Genomic DNA, 20,574 nt, shown 5'->3' with positions numbered 1-20,574 from the left:
ATACTCAGGTGACGTGCAGATGTATGTGGATGAAATATTATAAAGGCATCTCAAGTGGACACAGTTATATTTATGAATATTTCAGTATCTTTCAGTAAGATTTATATAATATTTCACCTCTATCAACTAGTGAACTTCAAATTAATTAATTCTTTTTCTGTTTTTAGACTTCATAGTTTTTATCAAACTGGTCAATATTGATACTGACAACCAAGCAAAATACAGTGGGTCACCAGTTTGCAAGGTATACTTACATTTAGTGCAATCCAGTAATATAACCCTGCAATAATTTTATAAGAAAATCAGCAACCTTAAATATGGCATTTCTATGAATAAGACACCTTTAAATATGGCATAAATAAGAATAAATTATTAAAGAATTGCTTTTCATTCAAAATGTATCTCACACACTAAACACATAGTAGGTTTAACACAAATGTCTACATAATGTCCACATACAAACTACATATATTGTACATAGTACAGGATACAGTATCTTTCCAACCTATTTCTTTCATGGGTATATACCTCACTGAAAAATATTTTAGGCATCTCAAGCCAGAGTAGCAAAAAGTGAGTTTGAGCTTTGACAACTTGATTTGAGTCATGAGTAGCCCATCAACCACAAAGATGTTGTGGTCCACAGTGTTTAGCATAGCACTGCAAAGATTGAAACCTCATGTCTTCAATCCAAATTGAATTTTTCTTTAAAATAAAGGTAAAATCCGATATTTCTTGCTAATAAAAGGACTTACCTTTTTCATTAATCCATGTAAGGTTATAATCTCTTGTCTTTGCTTGATGTTAACTGACCCCCCATCTGTGCCCCCTTGATGATAGATGGCTTATTGTTCTTTTTGAAGAATTTTATCACTGTAATTTCTACCTCTAATTGGGTTGGCATTCTATTTTTTTGGAAACATAAGATTGTTTCAGTTTAAAGGTGCTATATGTAAGTTTTTGCTATCGCCACATAGCCAACATTAGCATCAACAGCTGTTTACTTATCAGTCTAGAAGAAACATGGCCAGTTCAGTTTCAAACTTCATTCCTTTACCCGCTACTTCTTCATCCTCTCATGTTGGACTGAGGGCAGACTGGACCGTACGGTCACTTACTATAGCAAAGTGGTATTATGAGATGGGGTGGGCCTTGGTGGTTAGCATGCTGACTCCAGCAGAAGAAATGAAGTGAAAGAAATGGAAACAAAACAAGAGTTAACCTTGGCCTTGCTTTCCAAATTGCTGGATACAGTAAAGGAGTAAAGGAAAGAAGTTTGATGCTGAACTGGCCTCTTTTCTTCTAGTAAGTAAACAGCTGTTAATGCTAACTTTTGCTATGTAGCGACAGCAAAAACTTACATACAGCACCTTTAAGCAACCTGTAAAAATGTTTGCAGGTTAATCTGATATTAGTTGCATTTGTTGATTCAGTAATCAGTCACAAAGCAATACAGAATACTTTTTGGGGTTTAATTTCTTTCAAAATGTGCATATTGAAAATTGAAAGCCATGGGAATATTACCTTTACAGTGCCCTATTGAAAATGCAGAAGCTGCTAGAACATGTCCGCTCCTGATTAAATATTTAAAAACCTCCAGTGATTACAGCCTCAAGACTATAATTGCTTTGTCAATGACAAACCAAGCACTGCTAATACATATATATATCAATATGCAATATTATACCTTCCCAAAGAAATTATTTTGGGATTTTTTTTTTTTTTTTTTAGGTGGAACACTGCAATGAAACCTACGTGTGCTCTTTCAAAATGAGTGCTGTTCTTCTGTTTACAGTTTTTCCGGTGGCAGATGATATTCTGATAGCGTGTGTTTCAACTGTCAACAGGGTCATTACTACAGTTAAATTTCATCCCTTTCAAAGAAATGCTAACATCCATGGAAATTTCACTACAGCTTCAGTGGGTGTGCAGTGCTATTGCCCTGCTGTAGGCCAATAACATCAACACAGCTCCAAATGATCTAAATAAACTTGTGAATGTCACCCTGACCTCCCCCTATAGGGTCAACAGCCTAATTCATATGCACAGATCCACTTCAGTGCCTTTTTTAAAAATCATTTTATTTTATTTGATCATGATGTAAATCAACAGTCATTATGTTTCTCTGTACGTCTTTGGCCTGTCCCTCCATGGGCCATTTCAAATCACTGCCCTTTGTGGAAAAAATACCAACAATCAATCTATGTGAAAGAGGATTACTCAGCCCGAACATCCGTTTACCAGATTTTCTGTTATATATGCTTTCATTTGGGAATTAAAGCTTTCCAAGTATTCCATTTTTCCATTCAACTGAACTGTGGGTCAAATGCCTCTTCTGACTTCTGTCTATACCACACAGTCTTATCTGTGACCTTGTCGTGGCAGTAAAAGCTGCTGAAGACAACAGCAGCTGAGGAAAGCAGGTCTATTGATCACCTCAGATTTTCTCACTGATGCATTGCTTATTCACCGCCTCTGTGGCATTGCATAAATGAATAATGTCTCTCCAGCAGTCTCTTACAGGCCTCCTCTGCTTGGCTGGGCAACTTTCTGGCTCTTTTTTTTTCTCCTTTTACGTCAGCTTATTTTTATCTGTGGATTTCTATATACCTCTTAGTCTATCACAGTACGGATTGTTTTTCATCTAAAGAATTAGAGCTTTTATACAGTTTTGAAAATAAACACTCTGAATACAGAACTGATAAAATTACATATGGCTGGTCTTGAGAGCCACCACAGCGCTCATAAATATCCAATACAGCATAGAGGTTTAATCACCATTTCATTATAACTGCTTAATCTTGACACTATAGCAGGACTTGATACAGATCTGGGGATTGCTACTGTTTCACTCCTGGGGTTTTGGATTTTATTGTAAAAAATCACTCATTAAATTTCAGTAAGACTCTGACACTGTATATGGACACTGACCAGACAGCCCTAAGTCTTTCAGTAACTTCTTTTTGTCTGGCAGCCAGGGGAAAACTAGTCAGAAGCAGGAAGCACCCTTTCAGTCACTGAAACAGCTGCCCTTGGATGAGAAAACATAAGCACTGTGCAGCTGATCTTAAGGCATGTGAGCTGTTTAATACTGTATGTTAGTTTGCAGGAGGGACTCTAGATGCTGGAATGCTTCTTATGTACTGCCAACATTCATCCGTAAGACAGAGATAACGTTTCACTTTTGTTCATATTCTTTAAATTTATATATACAAATATATATATATATTTTATTTATTTGATCATGATGTAAATCAACAGTCATTATGTTTCTCTGTACGTCTTTGGCCTGTCCTCCATGGGCCATTTCAAATCACTGCCCTTTGTGGAAAAAAATACCAACAATCAATCTATGTGAAAGAGGATTACTCAGCCCGAACATCCGTTTACCAGATTTTCTGTTATATATGCTTTCATTTGGGAATTAAAGCTTTCCAAGTATTCCATTTTTCCATTCAACTGAACTGTGGGTCAAATGCCTCTTCTGACTTCTGTCTATACCACACAGTCTTATCTGTGACCTTGTCGTGGCAGTAAAAGCTGCTGAAGACAACAGCAGCTGAGGAAAGCAGGTCTATTGATCACCTCAGATTTTCTCACTGATGCATTGCTTATTCACCGCCTCTGTGGCATTGCATAAATGAATAATGTCTCTCCAGCAGTCTCTTACAGGCCTCCTCTGCTTGGCTGGGCAACTTTCTGGCTCTTTTTTTTTCTCCTTTTACGTCAGCTTATTTTTATCTGTGGATTTCTATATACCTCTTAGTCTATCACAGTACGGATTGTTTTTCATCCAAAGAATTAGAGCTTTTATACAGTTTTGAAAATAAACACTATGAATACAGAACTGATAAAATTACATATGGCTGGTCTTGAGAGCGCTCATAAATATCCAATACAGCCCAGAGGTTTAATCACCATTTCACTATAACTGCTTAATCTTGACACTATAGCAGGACTTGATACAGATCTGGGGATTGCTACTGTTTCACTCCTGGGGTTTTGGATTTTATTGTAAAAAATCACTCATTAAATTTCAGTAAGACTCTGACACTGTATATGGACACTGACCAGACAGCCCTAAGTCTTTCAGTAACTTCTTTTTGTCTGGCAGCCAGGGGAAAACTAGTCAGAAGCAGGAAGCACCCTTTCAGTCACTGAAACAGCTGCCCTTGGATGAGAAAACATAAGCACTGTGCAGCTGATCTTAAGGCATGTGAGCTGTTTAATACTGTATGTTAGTTTGCAGGAGGGACTCTAGATGCTGGAATGCTTCTTATGTACTGCCAACATTCATCCGTAAGACAGAGATAACGTTTCACTTTTGTTCATATTCTTTTAAATTTATATATACAAATATATATATATATTTTATTTATTTATATATATACACATATACATATACATATACATTATACATATATATACACATATATACATACATTATTCATATACATATATACATACATATATATATACACATATATATATATACACACACACACACACACACACACATATATATATATATATATATATATATATATATATATATATATATATATATATATATATATATATATATATATATACACATATATATATACATATATATACACACACACACACACACACACACACACACACACACACACACACACACACACACACACACACACACACACACACATACTCACACATGGTGACACAGAGTTCAGTAGGCCTGTGAACCCTTAGGTTACATGGATGTGAATTATGGTACAGTCATTAAAGAGCCATATTTCCATAGCACCATGTTGTTCTGAATAGTCACGGTTAAATTGGCCATACATGACTTACATTATAATCCCGATGAGAATACCGAATGTAACAGCAGCAGTGTTTTTCAATCACTTTCCCAAAACAGGTGCTAGTCCCCAGGGTGCTGCTCAAAAGTCCTTCGTCTGCTTAGCTGTGATGAATGGGCTATTTTCTTGCTTTAGCTGGTTTTGATGTAAATGGGTACTGGTTAAGTGGTTCATAAATGGGAAATATTATTGTCTGCCGATTCCCTGTTGAAGACCACTGTTATTTATGACTGACTGGCAGATGTTCTGAAGTGCCGTGTTCTTCCAGGTTTACTCTCACTGGAGCGCCTCATCCGATACTTCTTGAAATGCAAGCTTGCTGACCATAGCGCTGACAAGCACACCTGCATACCTCATTCATAAACCATGACAAGATGACTAAAAGTACACCTTTGCATTCCACCCTTCTCTGCATACTCTGCATACTTTTGCTTTTCATTCATAAAAATAATACACTTTGTGCATTTGTTCTTCCTCATCTCTCACATACCTGAGCCCAAGCAGGACATTCCTGTATCTGTCAGTCTCATCATTACACATTACACCATCATTACAGCATCACGTGTGTTTTCTCCATTCTTTTGGCATAATAAGCGGTTTGATTTAATTTGATTTAAATAATGTGTTTTTAGTAGCATGATGACATTGATTTCACACCAACACATGGATTTAACATGCTTTTATAGCTCTTCAAAATAGCTGCTATGCGGTACAATTGAATGTTCTATATATGCTTTACAATGGCTGTACTGACCGGGAACACCAAGTTCATTGTTACCTGGTGATGTGATCACTCAGTCTGTGGTTCTGCAAACAGATGGGGGTATACCAACATACTGAGCTTTCATTTCCTCTTTTTATGAGTTATGTTTTTTATGTGTGTTTGAATATAATTGTTATGACACTTGGTAACTGACTTCCCGAACAGTTTAACACTTTATCCTCCTCCTCCATTGGTAAGTGGCTAAAAATCTCGAAAAAAAATCCAGACTATTTAAATACACACATACTTCCTTTGTGTGTTTAATCATGTGTAGACATAATACCTTTTTTTTTTTTTAACAAATTTTTTTTCTGAGCAATAACATTCAGCCTCTGATGGAATAAAATCATCACTCCATCTAATGTGATTGACCCTAATTTTAGCATTTTTGTGGACTCAACAACCGCAGCGGGAAATTGGAGAACGTTATACAAGAGAAACACACTGTCACTACATGTGCTCATCTCTAATAAAGGGCATGATTGTAATTATTTGCAGCATGGTAGATTAATAATAGGTGGTAAGCACCTGGGAGAGTGATGCAGGAAGAGCCAGTGGGCCGTGTGCAGCATAGGCTGTGAAGGAAAGGCAGCAGAGTGACCGGGCTCAGTCTCATCTTGGCTATCACTTTACATCAGTGCTCATGATATATCGAGATGCTGGCCTCTCTCCGTGGCCCCCATGGCTCTGCCTCCACTCACTTACTCTTAAAGTGACACGCCTCTTCTTTTTACCGGAGCCAACTGTGTGGTAGCACAGGTGTCAACTTTTTTTGGAAGATGGTTTGATGTATATGAGGATAGAAAAAAAGGTCAAGCCAGAAGAGGTAAGCCCGAAAATGTGTCCTTATTGAGTAAAGATGATGACACTGGAGGCATAATGTGAAATGCTGCCATACAGATGGTATTTTGTTGGACTTACATAGTCTGTGCTTTGTTGTTGCTTGCATTCAGGTACATGCAACTTTAAATTAAACTATGTAAAATTTTCCTCCTGCAGGCACTTTTCTGATCTAATTTTGTTTAATTTTAAGTTCCAGGAATTTTATCCTGCTGAGGCATGCTCTAGTTATTAGGGTATAAGTAAGCAACAGACCACATTTTCTTCTATACTGTATAATAGCATGGAGAGTATAATTAATAAGAATTTAATGTGACAATAATATAAACTGATTTTGTTCTGCCGGCACACAAGATCCTAGCAATTATCTAAAGTGGTATAACTTCAAAAAGTGCCGTAATGTAAGTGCTGCATATTTCTAAAATGGCAAATTGAAAAGACTTCACACGTAACTTTAATGTGTTTCATAGGCTCTCAGTCATGTGCATTAACCGGTTTGGCTGGCTATGCCATTTTGAGAGGGTAGTCAGGTGCCTGAAGCCAGGAAACAACGCTCTCCACTCTGTTTGTGTTGTGACGCTTTGTTATGGCTTTGTTCTGCTCTGTTTGTCCTCTCAGTCTTTTGAAGAGTGGACCTCACTCACCAGGCTCTGAGAAATGCTCTCTCTCTCTCTCTCTCTCTGTCTATCTATCTATCCGACAGGTCTGCAGAGTATAGTTTCATCCACAAAACTAGGCCACAGTATGATTTCACATTTGTTACTCAGCCAATAGCATGCAGCCAATTTCAATATGCATCTATTTATCACAGAATACCATAGGCTTTCACTACTCCAAATTTGTTTTTGCTTTAAATTGATCACATAGTATAAGACAGTATTTTATAAGAATTCATGTCCCCAAACTTATTAGCTTTCAGTATTCGTTATATCAAAGTAAAAGTGCTGCCTCCTTAAAAGCAAATATATCAAAGCAGGAGCAGAATGAAACCAGATATTCTCAGAAATATTTTTATTCTTTTTCTGATCACAGTGTAGAATCTGAGGGATAACAACACAGATGTCTGGGCAAGGAGAAGGGGCTTTACAGTGGTATGAAAGCATGAGAGGCACCTGCTGATTTGAGCCTGTTATTTTCCACCGTGATAGTAAATAAGCATTTTCCCTGATGTCGACTGGAGAGAGGACAGTCAGAGGCAGTGGGCTCTAGTGTGAATAGCAGAAGATGGTATTGGTCACAAGGAAACACATTTATCATTTTTATCCTTCATCAGTTTTCTTTCAAATAGTGGAGTTTGTTTCTCTCTGTCTGTTTCTATGCGTATGTTTGACCTTGACTGTGTATATAATGAGTGTGTGCGTGTGTGTGTGTGTGTGTGTGTGTGTGTGGTGGTGTTAAATGGATAGGCGTGGTTAGCTTAGATCTACTTCGGCTCAGAGTCTATGGTAACACAGGACTGCAGATTGAGCGAGATGGGGTGTGTGACTGTTAGGAGCAGAAATCTGAAGAGATAGTGTGCACAGTAAAAGGGTAGCATGGCAGTGGTTGAATGGGAAGGTTAAGATATGCTTTCACTGCCAAACAGTCCTTTTGTCCAAGAATGGTAAAGTATTACATTTGGTATTTTTTGTTTCTGGAGTTTTTTAAAATTAAACTAATAGTTCAATAATAGAAATTTGTTTTCGTTCTAAGATTGAGATAAGGAGGTTGACATCGCCGTCATGTCTGTGTGTTAAGTGTGGAGCTAAAACAAGGAGGCATTTAGCTTCGCTTAGCGTAAAGACTGGAGGAATAGGGACAAGCATCTAGCCTTGCTAAAATATCTGCCTACCAGCACCTCCAGAGCTCACTAATTAACACATTGCATCTTGTCTATTGAATCTGTAAATGAGCATAAGTGCAGAAATGACAATTTGTGGTTAATCCATCCACCAAGCACTTCTATGCCCAGTGCTTCTGGCTATACAGCAGGCTGCTGGATTCCTATGGTGAGCACAGGTTTTGGTAAAGGTCTATAACACCCTCGAAAGCACACATTGTCATTTTTACATATCTGTTTATGTAGGGGTTAAACAATCAAGATATGTGTTAATTAGTGAGCTTCAGAAATGTTTTATTGCATATTTTTTAATTTGATTCCAGGCTTTATGCTAAACTAGGCTAACTAACTCCGGGTTCCAGTTCCACACATAAAACAGACATGAAAGTGGTAACAATCCTCTTATCGCCTTCCTTGAAACAAAACAAATTTCTATCATTTAACTATTAGTTAAATAAAAACTGCAGAAACAATTTCTCTCAAATAAGCATATTTTCCAAAAATGTTGAACTATTCCTCTACATGTAGGTTAATGATGGGTGGGAAAGTGATGAAACTGGTCTTATTTGTCTTAATCCTGTTTTTCATGTCTCTTCTCTGTCCTATTTGTTGGCAGAACCAGAGGCCTTCCGTTGCCGTGGAGATCTCACACACCACAGAAGAAACGGAAAAGATTTTATCAGGAAGATCAATTGAAACAGCCCAAATATCTAACTGAAGTGGATGGTTGCAGAAGCCAAACAAGAGCAACACACCACAAGAGCCATGTGGGAGGAGAGTGAGGGAGTTTTGCTATTCACACGCAACAAGTCCAAACACTTTCTGTACTGACATACGCTGAACGTTCCCCATCCCTCCTCAAGAGCTTTTCCTCAGGGGAAGCCCCTGCTATGTACCCCAGCTCTTTTGGCTTCAGCAGGCAGTCCAACCTCAGTGCCAGGCGCTGTGTGGGCATCCCACAAGTCTGGGTTCTGCCCACACAGGACTCACAGACTGCCCCTGAACAAGAAGAATGAAACACTCCTGAGTCACTCCTCTCTTTGGTGGCTCTCCTGTCTAGTGTTAAATTGGTCTGTTGTGAAGTTTTGTCTGCCTCTTCCCCAGCAAGCTCCTACGTTTAGTGAAAACCTCTTCCACCAGCTCCTTTTCAGTCAATCTATAATTTGCTTTCACATCAAGCTGCAGCACGAGTTCCTTTGTGCTCGCCACGTGGTGGAGGACCATGGGATGCCGTCAGAGCTCGGAGGAGAAGGAAGCCGCGCGGCGCTCGCGGCGAATCGACCGCCACTTGCGCTCAGAGAGTCAACGGCAGCGGCGTGAGATCAAGCTACTGTTGCTGGGCACCAGCAACTCGGGCAAGAGCACCATCGTCAAACAGATGAAGATTATCCACAGTGGAGGCTTCAACCTGGAGGCATGCAAGGAGTACAAGCCCCTCATTCTGTACAATGCCATCGACTCTCTCACCCGCATTATTCGGGCCCTCACCACCCTCAAGATTGACTTTCACAATCCTGATCGCGCCTACGATGCTGTGCAGCTCTTTGCCCTCACAGGGCCAGCTGAGAGCAAGGGGGAGATCACTCCAGAGTTGCTGGGGGTCATGAAACGTCTGTGGGCTGACTCTGGGGTCCAGGAGTGCTTTCAAAGATCCAATGAGTACCACTTAGAGGATAACACTGCCTACTACCTGAATGACCTGGACCGCATCTCTTCACCTGAGTACATCCCTACCGTTGAGGACATCCTACGATCCCGCGACATGACCACTGGCATTGTGGAGAACAAGTTCACCTTCAAGGAGCTCACCTTCAAGATGGTAGATGTGGGCGGACAGCGTTCAGAGAGAAAGAAGTGGATCCACTGTTTCGAGGGTGTGACTGCAATCATTTTCTGTGTCGAGCTAAGTGGCTATGACCTCAAACTCTACGAGGACAACCAGACGGTAAGAAAAGGCTGTTTTAAAGGGCCCACATTTCCACTCACAGTAGATGTATGCATATGAACCTGTGTATGCCCAAAAAAAATATTTGCATGCAGTAGCCACCTCTCACTAACACATTAGTTTGAAGAGGGACAAGGCCCTCACAACCCAATTAGCATAAAACATACAAATATTCTCTCGTCAAGTTTTTACACCATTTGTGAGAAGAGATGGAACATTTATTTCTCACCACAGTGTTACATGAATTAAGTGGCAAGAATATATTGCTTATGTGAGACAGATAATACTTATATGATTTACTGCAATGATTTTCAGTATAAATGCCAAACAAGTAATATTCTTATCAAATGGTTTAACAGTTCTGAGAAGCAAAGAGAACACAAGCCTTTTCTGCTTTGTCACTTCCTCTCTGTACATCGGATTTTACAATGCAGCAACTATGAGTTGAGTTTGGATGTTGAATTTAACTTGCAACAATTAAAGCAATAACTGTATTGCAAAATAATTATTCCTTGCATTTTCAGTAGATTGAGTACATCATGTCTGCCTTTTTCTTTTTAAATTACTATCTTTACTTTGGTCTCTTTCAAATCTTATCGAATAAAAAATAGCATCTTGATCAAGACACTGACACCAAACTATCTAATGGAGACAACTTGGTGGGCAAAAAATGCACAGTCTTTAGCTCACTGAAAGATTCTTAAACCACCAAACTGCTGAACAGCTTCTCATTCAAGTAGTAAAACGGACAGGCCTAAAACAAATATATATGAGTGTTAAAGTTCACTCTACTAAGTGGATTCAACTATGTAAAGCTTTAATTCAATGCAAAAATAAATTGTTTACCAAAATTTAGGGGTCAGAAGTAGCATGAATGATTTTTCTGTGGAGAGAAGTCTACCCCATTTGATGGATGGCCAAAGAAAGCCAGAAAAACTCAGCTACCATTTTTTGGTAGATATTCATTATAGCATAGAAGGACTGCATGTTGCTATTGTAATAGGCAAACGTTTTTAACACATAATTGCAGAGGGTATTTTTCTTAATAACCTCAATGGGCAAACAGAACTTCTGTATCCACTCTACACATCCTTTTATTCTGATCCTAAATTATCTTTTATAGTTCATTCAGTTTTGTCAAATAAACAATTAGTAAAGCCTTTTCCAAACTTTATGGTCTTTATCCAAAGTCGTTTGGCTGGGGGCGTGAGTGGTCTGATTTTGTAGAAAGTGTTGAAATGCATTCACTCTGCCTTAATGTAGCAACAATCAAAGCCGTTTTAAATGAGGAGAGCGGCCAGTGTTTGTTATCTCCTTTTTCATGGTTGTGGAATTTGAACAATTTCAACATGTCTGTCTTCTTATCTGAGTGTTTTGGAATAGTTGGTTAGTTATTGTTTGTTTAACTGCTTTTTTTGATAATGTTAAGTCAGCAATAGATACTATTTCACCTTTTTCTGACGAGGACAACTATGAGGGGTGAACTATTTTCTCTTTCTTCAAAAGCATGATTAAATTTTTTCCCTGAAGACGTTCCAGTATCCAGTTTCACTTTATACAGTCTTGACTAGAAATAGCTTGAGTACAGAGGAAACTTTATCATCCCTTATACTAATCTGCCCTGATAATTCATGGGTTATCTGGATAAAACAGGGTGTACATTGTGCCAGGTTGGAACATGAAATCATTTAGTTTTATAGGTTAAAAATAAAGTCTGAGGAGAAGAATGCAGTATGGTGTTAATTGAGTTCACAGAATAAAGTGTGAGAGTGTACCTGTGAGAATTAGCAGATTGTGAACACACTGTGTAGCAATGGGAGTTCACAGGTACTAGAAAAAAAGCCAACTTTTAATATTCCAAGATAGGAGAGGAAGAAGAAAGCAAGGGATCAAAAGTACCAGAGAGAAAAACATCCTGAAACTGGAGCAGCCATCCAAGGCTTTGGGTAGGCTGCCGAGCCTACCCAAAGTGTACATTAGCAAAGAGGCATGAGTTACACATTTCAATCCTTGGTGCATTTCTGCTAGTTCATTCATTTTTATGGTTGGGTTGTGGTTGAATCACTGACTGAAGATTTCTTTGAATACTCCAACAAGGTTTCTTGATTTGTTCAATGGTAAAGTTTTGAATTAGAAGCACTGACGTTAATAATCGCCTTGTTTTTCAGTGCCCAGACTATGACATGTTGCCTTATCTGATTCAAGTGAAACCCTTTCACAAGTAGCCCGTCTTTGTGTTGCAATTAACTGCATCAGCTCTCAGTCCATTTTGTACATTTTAGATTTAGATGTATTTTAAGGTATTTTAGATGTGCCATTATTGTCTGTATGTTGTTGCTACTGGTGGAGTGTCTGTGATGAGCACACATGCATAGTGTTATACCTCATTACAAGACTGATGCACATATAGTCATTCGCTTTCCTTGTGTGAGGGTGAAAAAAAAACTCTGTAAACGATTATCCTTATATTTTAGAAACCACTTAATATATTCAGGATAAGAAGTTAGAGCTTATCCCGGCATGTAATTAGTTATGGGTGGGCCACATCCTGAAAAAGTTGTCACTCTATTGTCTAACTGTCTTGCTGTGATTATCATTAGTAGTAGATTATTACTAGTAGTAGCTGTTATTAGCTTCTGTATTATTAGCAAAGAGCTCAAAACTTTTTGTTTAAAGAAATTGGTTTAAAGATACCAAACATGCAATATTATGCCAAAATAAATGAGTACAGAATAAACACAACATTGATGGCAAAAGCACATAAATTAAGATCTAATGTCCACGACTTTCAAGACGTTAAAACCAACATGTAGGTGGTTAAATTATTATCAAATCAAGAATGTAAGAGAAATTAACGTTTTGTAGGGCATATGTGAAGGTACACCTTCAAAATGCAGTATATAATTTCATTACACAGTAGGTGGCCTATTTTTAGTACAAGTATAATTATATCCACCTTAAATATATAATGAACGAATAGAACATACATACGGCAGACATGTATCAGGATGTATCAGGTGAGGGGGAGAGCAGTGTGCGTGGGTATGTATGTGTGTGTGTGTGTGTGCGTGCGTGCGTGCGTGTGTGTGTGTGTGTGTGTGTGTAAGTGTGTATATGCATACACACAACAAATCTGTGGATGTTTGTATGTATCAGGATGCAGGGCTTGTTAAAGTATGACTTACAGGCACACACATATTTTAAAGTGAATATTACAAGACAGGTATAGCCTCTACATGCTCAATACATCTGCAATGTGAGAAAGAGAGGAGTGTTTGTATCTGTGTACTGTATATGTATTTTACATAGCATACTACTTGATGGGGACTATAACTGCAGTGAAAACCTTTCTGTTAAGTTGCGTTAAGCATCAGTTATGATTAAAGTTAGGTCGTCCTCAACTGAAGGTCAATACAAGGTGACGGTAAAGGATTGGGTCATTAATCTGACCCTGACTCAGATGCAAAGAGAGAATTACATTAACAAGCTACTGTAGTAAAGAAAATAAAAGAACAATACTACAAATTAGAAAATAAATAGGCAAAATTTTATCGCCTTAGAAAAAAACAAACCGATATACAATAGCTACAAATAAAATACTTCAGATATATCTGGAAGAATGTTAACAAGTTACAGTACTCTGCAGTATGACCATGTTAAATGCTAAAGTCAACTGTATGCTAGGCAGAAAACATGCTTCTAACAGACTAACATTTTTGCTAATAGCAAACATGTCTGACATGTCCCAAGCAAAGACAAGGAAACAAGTGAACATATTTCTATCACAAAGCAGATACTGACATTTAGCTAGTTAAAAAAAGATTCGAATACACAGAATATTAGGCAGACTGATGTCATGGGAAATGTGTGGAGATTTCAGAGAAAATATTTTCCATCTATTTTTAAGTAACCACATCCTTGCCTTAACGTATTGCAAGATAAATTTGACCTAACATTTAACAAAATAACCTGACCTCAACCCTCAAATAATGTGCTTAAAGTGAAAATGCTGTGTCAGTTTTGGATTTATTAGGTTGAATAATACAAATAATAGATTTAACAACTGGAACGGTGATGGCATGAGCTATGTGAAAGAAAAGTAGTACACATGCATTGGTTTAAACCGCCCATGAAGTAACATCTCAGAAATGTTGCACTGAAGTTGTTATACCATTGATAACTAATTAATGGTTCCTTTGCAATGAAATTAGCAATGTGTTATAATTATAATTACAATTCATACATTGTGAAGGGGAACTGTAACTTAAATTACTTTTAACTGCCTTAGCAGTGGAGGTAATTTCCCTCCAGCATCAATAATAATTACTCTTTGACTCAATGAAAACGCTGACATCTGGTTAAGCGACCTTCCTGACTCCATGTTAGCACAATGCAAACCTGCCAGCAAAGATATCTTTGACCTTCTTTGCCTTGGCACAACTAGAAACTGATTCAGTAAGCACTAAGTATTCTTTATCATTACTGCACATACGAACGAAAAACAGTTGATTAATTGATGTGAATAAAACTTTGGAAGGAAACAATCCTTTAGTGCAACAAAGTCACTGATTTATCTTTCCAGACCACAGGTGACTCATCAATTTACGTTCAAGTGCACCTCTGAATCATCCTTTTCTTATTCTAAGTTGCAATTACTGCAAACCTTTGAATCCTTGTCACATAATACCTTGTTGATGTGCATGGGACCTTGTTTGAATTCAGGCTCCATGAATTGTTTATCTAATGGAAAACAACACAACATGACTGATTATGGAAGTTGTAGAGCAGAGGCAAGGTTGGAAAAATTTGGTGTTTTGTTGAAAAATTCAGTTGGCCTTAGACATTCATCAGTTTTTATGTGCATGTGTACGTATGGTGATCACTGATCTGCACCAGTTGCTTTGAAGGTCCTCATTATAGGAAAAGGTATTGTTTTTATAATGATAGCTTGTTGTGTCCTGTGATCATCTGAGTGATCTTAACCTTCAAAGCTTTCTACAATGTCACACACGCAGAAAACAAACTTCGTCCAACCAGACCGACGCCACTTCAGTTTCAATGCACCAGTTCACATAAGACTGAAAATACACCATAATAATTACAGTACAACATTTATCCATCAACTCATTCCCTGATGCATTTTCCCTGTCCCATCCCTGTCTTCATAATGAATCTGTTGCTGTGGTTACTGTTGCTTAGCAACAGGCCCATCAAATGCTCCTAATCCTGCGCTGTTGACAGTGAGCTGTGACTAGGGAAGGGAGGATGAGAAGGGGGGGGGTGGGGGGTTTGGGAGGCTTGTACGACAAACAGCAGCGCTGGAGAGAATAGATATGAGGTGTATATGTGAATGCATCTATTGTGTGCCTGTGTGTGTGTGTTTGTGGGTGTTTGTGAGGTTAGTGTTTGTTTAAGCTTGTGTTAGTGAAACATCAAGGCAGACAACGACTGCAGTTTCAGCTCTATTTCTGCTGTTTCAATTATTACTTTTATTAATCTCTCAAACGTGAATTTATTACATGTCACATGAAAGAAGACGGGAAATTAATGTGTTTTTATGTCATGTGTGCTTTTCTTGTCACACCGCAGCAAAGACGACATGAACTGATTTGAATTTAAAGCGACAGTTTCCCAGATCAGTGACTCTTAGCTCAGACTGACTGTTATTCAGAAATGCACAGGCAGGTGTCAGACCTGTGTCTCAACATGTATTGAGGAATATTCTCCCTCACTTAGCCACAGCATCTTTACTGGCTAATGTGTTATCAAAGGCATTACTATCATGTCATTGAACTGCTCCATTTGACATAATAGTGTTTTGAAAAAAAGCCTTCCAGGCTTTTTGGAATGACACTCAAAAGACACACCAAGTGAGAAGATCATGCCGTGCTTTTTTTTTTTGCCAATATCTTCTTTATCAGACTGTAGATACTCACACTGGTTCCAATGCATCCCCATCCACTGTTTGCTTTCCAGATTCAATTTCTCTTAAAAGTGAGTGAAATGTTCTACAATGACCTCCAGTCTGAAGGTTTACTGCTACACTAACAACTACTACAGCTCACCCATACAAGTCTCCCTATATCCCTATTAGTATAACAGAGCTATTATTTGTCATCATTTTCTATTTAGCTTATAATGCTTACAGAATCTGATATTGCATTATCTACATCATCCTAATACTCTTGCACATTATAAATCACATAAAGATACAGCGAATGTGAGCTTCAAAAGGCTATGGACAGCTGAACATTATCCACAACATAATATTATGCACATCTGTAATGTGTTTACGTTTGTTTGTTTGTTTGTTTCACATCTAAAACCCAGCAGTGTTGCTGCCCACAGTAACAGAGACATTAGCAATTACACTGAGAGGCAAAACAGAGAGGGACCAGCCTGAATAATGTAATTCTCAGGCGCAGTAGAAAAAAAAAACGTGTCATAAAAAAGTTATCTCAGTAGATAAGTGCAAAGCACCCTTTCTTGTAAGGCTGTGACGTTTAAAATGTCACAGCCTTAATGGCTTACGAAGGGGTGGCTTCACACTTAGGTGATTTGTATTTATGGGAAACAAAGCATGACACTGGGATGAACTTCCTCATTAATACTTAAGCTTAATTAAGGCCTGCGCCTCTGGAGTACTCTGACAGGAGGAGGTGAGGGTGAAAGCAGTGTGTGTTTGTGTGTGTGTGTGTGTGTGTGTGTGTTTGCGCGCGCACAACAAATCTGTGGGTGTTTGAAGCGAAGGAAGGGGGTCTGCATGCTTTAGTGCTGCTGGGTGCTGTTCTCCCCCTCCTCCCACTCCCCATTAAGAAACTCTTGCTGTACGAGCGCTGTGGTGGCCAGGTGAAGAGACTAGAGACCCCCTGGGCCCAGCTGGCTGTTTCCTGCCATATTCTCTTAGCAGCTGGGCTTTTGTTTTGACACCCCAAGGAGGAGTGAGGTCAAACTGCCTGACTCGACTCAAATGCTTATAGACCAGCCTGAGTGCCCAGGGACACATACTTATACAGAAAGGAGTTTTTATGTTTCAATCTCATTGGGTAACAACATGTGAGTGAATGGGAGTGAATAGAAAAGACATATGGATAACCCCTCAGGTCTCACCGATTCTGGAAACACACTCTTATGCAGTTTGTGTTGAACAAAACCTCAATTTATTCTCCTCTTCCTACAAGTATCTCATTTTAGTTGTTTAAACGATTAGCTACTTTTTGATAGGACAAAAAGTGGTTTTGGAGAAAGTGTATGCAGTGTCCAATGCCTAGTTTGCAGCACTTGGGGTTCAACAGACCAGATTGATTTTCATTGATTTTCTGGTAAACTTTGTTCCTTCAACAACTTTCTTTACGCTGTTGGAGGATCAGATGAGACAATAATTTACGTGGAAACTTGATGATAATTATTCATTACAATTATTTATTTATCATGAAGTGGCAGCTTTTATGGACATAAATAATCCAACGTTGTAATGTAGTCTTTTTAGCCTACATTAGCTGCTGTTGAAACAATTTTGGGGGCTGTATCTAAGGGTTACATGCAACATTGGTTTTTCATACCTGGAGCCTTCTCATCATTATCCAAAAATAGTGCATTTACATTACTACATAATCAGGTTCTACTTTAAATCTACACTATGATTGTCTAATCCTTCACTATTCGTCTCAGTATCTTTTTTCATGCTTTGTAGATCTTGTGATTTGCTCAGAGCATCATGCTGTTTCTGTAACCTTTTAAACAGCAGTCTTCCATCTGACAACCTCCCAGTCACAAGCTACTGGCCAGTTGCCACATGCCAGCAGCTGCCATGAACAGCTCAACTTTCTTTGTATTTCTTTTCTCTTATACATTCAATGTCACATGAGCGCAAAGTGTAAGGAAGCACATGGGTGCCTACATGCACATACACACACAGACCCTTTCTTCTGCACCAAAACCAGCATATTTTACCATTCTGCACATCAAATGAGAAAATTCAACCCATTTCCAAATACTATTTTACCTTTTCTATTTATTATAATTAATTTTTGGAATATCCTGCCCTGCATATGGTGGAATCAAATGAAAAAGCTCAATGATAAACACGTTACCTAATATAAAAAGAAAAACATTTAAACGTTTTTAGTGTTAAAAGGTGTGGTTTAATGCAGATACCAGTCACATTGTCCCTAACTGTATATAATGATTAACTAATTGGTCTGAAGGACATGGCAGACATTAGTGATTTCCATTATAGAGTAATGAAATAAATCTTAGATTTCCACTTAACTTTGGAAGAAGAATGTGCCACCTAATGTGGTCCTACTAGCTTGAAATGATAATGCACCAGTGTTTGGAAGAGCTCAGACATTTATTTATGAGGTTAAAGGCTGAACAAGAAACCAAAGAGCCAGAGCAATAATGGTGCACTAGAAAAAATCATTAAGACTAAATTAGGTTTCAAGCATTTAAATGAACCCTAATTCTGAAGTGTATAGGGCTATACTATATGCTCAGAGTCAGCCAAATGCTGCAAAACTGATAGGACGCTGCTTCACAGTACAGATGGATAATGACCCTAGACATACTGGTGAAGCAGCCCAAGATCTTCTCAGTCACATGACCTCTACCCAACTTAGCATGCTATTCACTTACTGAAAGCAAAACTGAGGGCAGAGAGACCCACAAAAAAGCAGCATAGCAGAGATGGAATAGCATCTCAAGGGAGGAAACTCAGTATTTGGTGATGTCCATGGGCTGCAGACTTCAGGCAGTCATTGACTGCAAAGTATTTTCATCCAAGTATTGAAAAAAATCCTTATAATTTTTTTTGGTTTGTCCAATTACTTTTGAGCCTCTTAAAATGGAGGGACTATATATAAAAATGGGGACCATATATGTAAACGGTTAATATTTTTGTTAAACCCCTCGAATTAAAGCTGAAATCCGACACTTCAATCACATCTTGAGTGCTCAATGTGAAATCCATTGATGTGGTTCACGGAGGCACAATTACGAAAATTGTGTCACTGTCCAAATACTTCTTCTATTCTGCTATTCTTCACAACGCAGTGAGATATTTCTGTAGTGGGTACAATTACGACTGCAGCACATCTACTATGACTGATCAGTTAACAATTTTGGACTTGGAGATAGTAAGTGGTGGAAAAAAAAAAAGGTAATCTTCCGTTTCAGAGGAGAATATGATAGTTCAAACGCAGGTCTTCATCTGTCTGAGTCTGAAGTCTCTGTTGACATAACAGAGAAGCCATACCTTTGGCTAGTCAAGTGGATATCTGTGACATGTGCTGGATGGTTTTAGACCTCCTCTTATCTTTTTCATCCTTAAAACATGACCTTACAGGGTTTAATTTCCTCACTTGGGTCTTGCCAAATCATATGATTCTACTTTTGTGAATGAGGCCTGATAGTGTGGTAAATTGGTATGATTTGGGTTGTTGCTTCAAAGTAAATACTACATTTAGCTGTGAAATCATTTCCTTATGGTCTGATTTTATTTATGTTTCCTTTCTCTTACAGAGCCGTATGGCCGAGAGCTTGCGCTTGTTCGACTCCATCTGCAACAACAACTGGTTCACCAACACGTCGCTCATTCTCTTCCTCAACAAGAAGGACCTGTTGGCTGAGAAGATCAAACGCATTCCTCTGACAGTGTGCTTCCCTGACTACAAAGGTCAGAACACCTACGAGGAGGCAGCTGTCTATGTGCAACGGCAGTTTGAGGACCTCAACCGCAACAAGGAGACCAAGGAGATCTATTCGCACTTCACCTGTGCCACTGACACCAGCAACATCCAGTTTGTGTTCGACGCTGTCACGGACGTGATCATCCAGAACAATCTCAAGTACATTGGGCTGTGCTAGGACCTGATGCTGGGTGTGGGGGGGTGTAGGGGGGGGCGTGTGTGTGGGGTGGGGGGGTGGGGGGTGGGGTAGCAGTTGGCCCGCCATCAGGCTGGATAAACAAAAGGCATGTCAGTCTGCCCGACAAGTTTATCTCTTTGAAGAGGTGCAACAGAGAACTGCAAAGGAAATTAGGTAGTAAGATGGTCAGGGATAGACGATTCTGTCGATTAAACTGTTTCAGTTGAAACAACAGAGCTGATGGTCAAGATGGGATTTTTACCCTATGTGTTTGCACTGAATATGAGTATGCAGAGACACCCACACACACACACACACACACAGACACTCAAACACACGGACACACACACACACACACACACACACACACACCGTCACACAACTTTATGTTTGCTCACACGCAAGATCTTTGGATCAACTGTCTAGCACTTGTTTGACAAGGCAACACTGGAAATTGTAGACAGCTACCCCTACCTGCCTGCCAGGCCTGAGA

General features: G+C 38.8%; 1 protein-coding gene across 2 annotated transcripts in view; it reads left to right on the top strand.

Annotated features, from left to right (window-relative positions):
- The window catches only part of gnaz (guanine nucleotide binding protein (G protein), alpha z polypeptide), a 28,662-nt gene extending 8,581 nt beyond the window's left edge, over window positions 1–20,081 (top strand). The window contains exons 1-3 of one of the 2 annotated variants that reach the window (XM_040158332.1): window positions 7,976–8,053; window positions 8,886–10,214; window positions 19,737–20,081. In XM_040158332.1, coding sequence (XP_040014266.1) covers window positions 9,492–10,214; window positions 19,737–20,081 — 1,068 coding nt within the window. In that variant the 5' untranslated portion in view covers window positions 7,976–8,053; window positions 8,886–9,491. Of the gene's footprint in view, window positions 1–7,975; window positions 8,054–8,885; window positions 10,215–19,736 lie in introns of those variants that run through there. The other variant, XM_040158331.1, reaches the window with a different exon arrangement.
- Window positions 20,082–20,574: the final 493 nt, after the last annotated feature.

This window comes from Xiphias gladius, chromosome 20 (genome assembly GCF_016859285.1).
Source record: "Xiphias gladius isolate SHS-SW01 ecotype Sanya breed wild chromosome 20, ASM1685928v1, whole genome shotgun sequence".
NCBI lineage: Eukaryota > Metazoa > Chordata > Actinopteri > Istiophoriformes > Xiphiidae > Xiphias > Xiphias gladius.
Note: the sequence above shows the minus strand (reverse complement) of the source record. Positions and strands in the feature narration are given on the sequence as shown.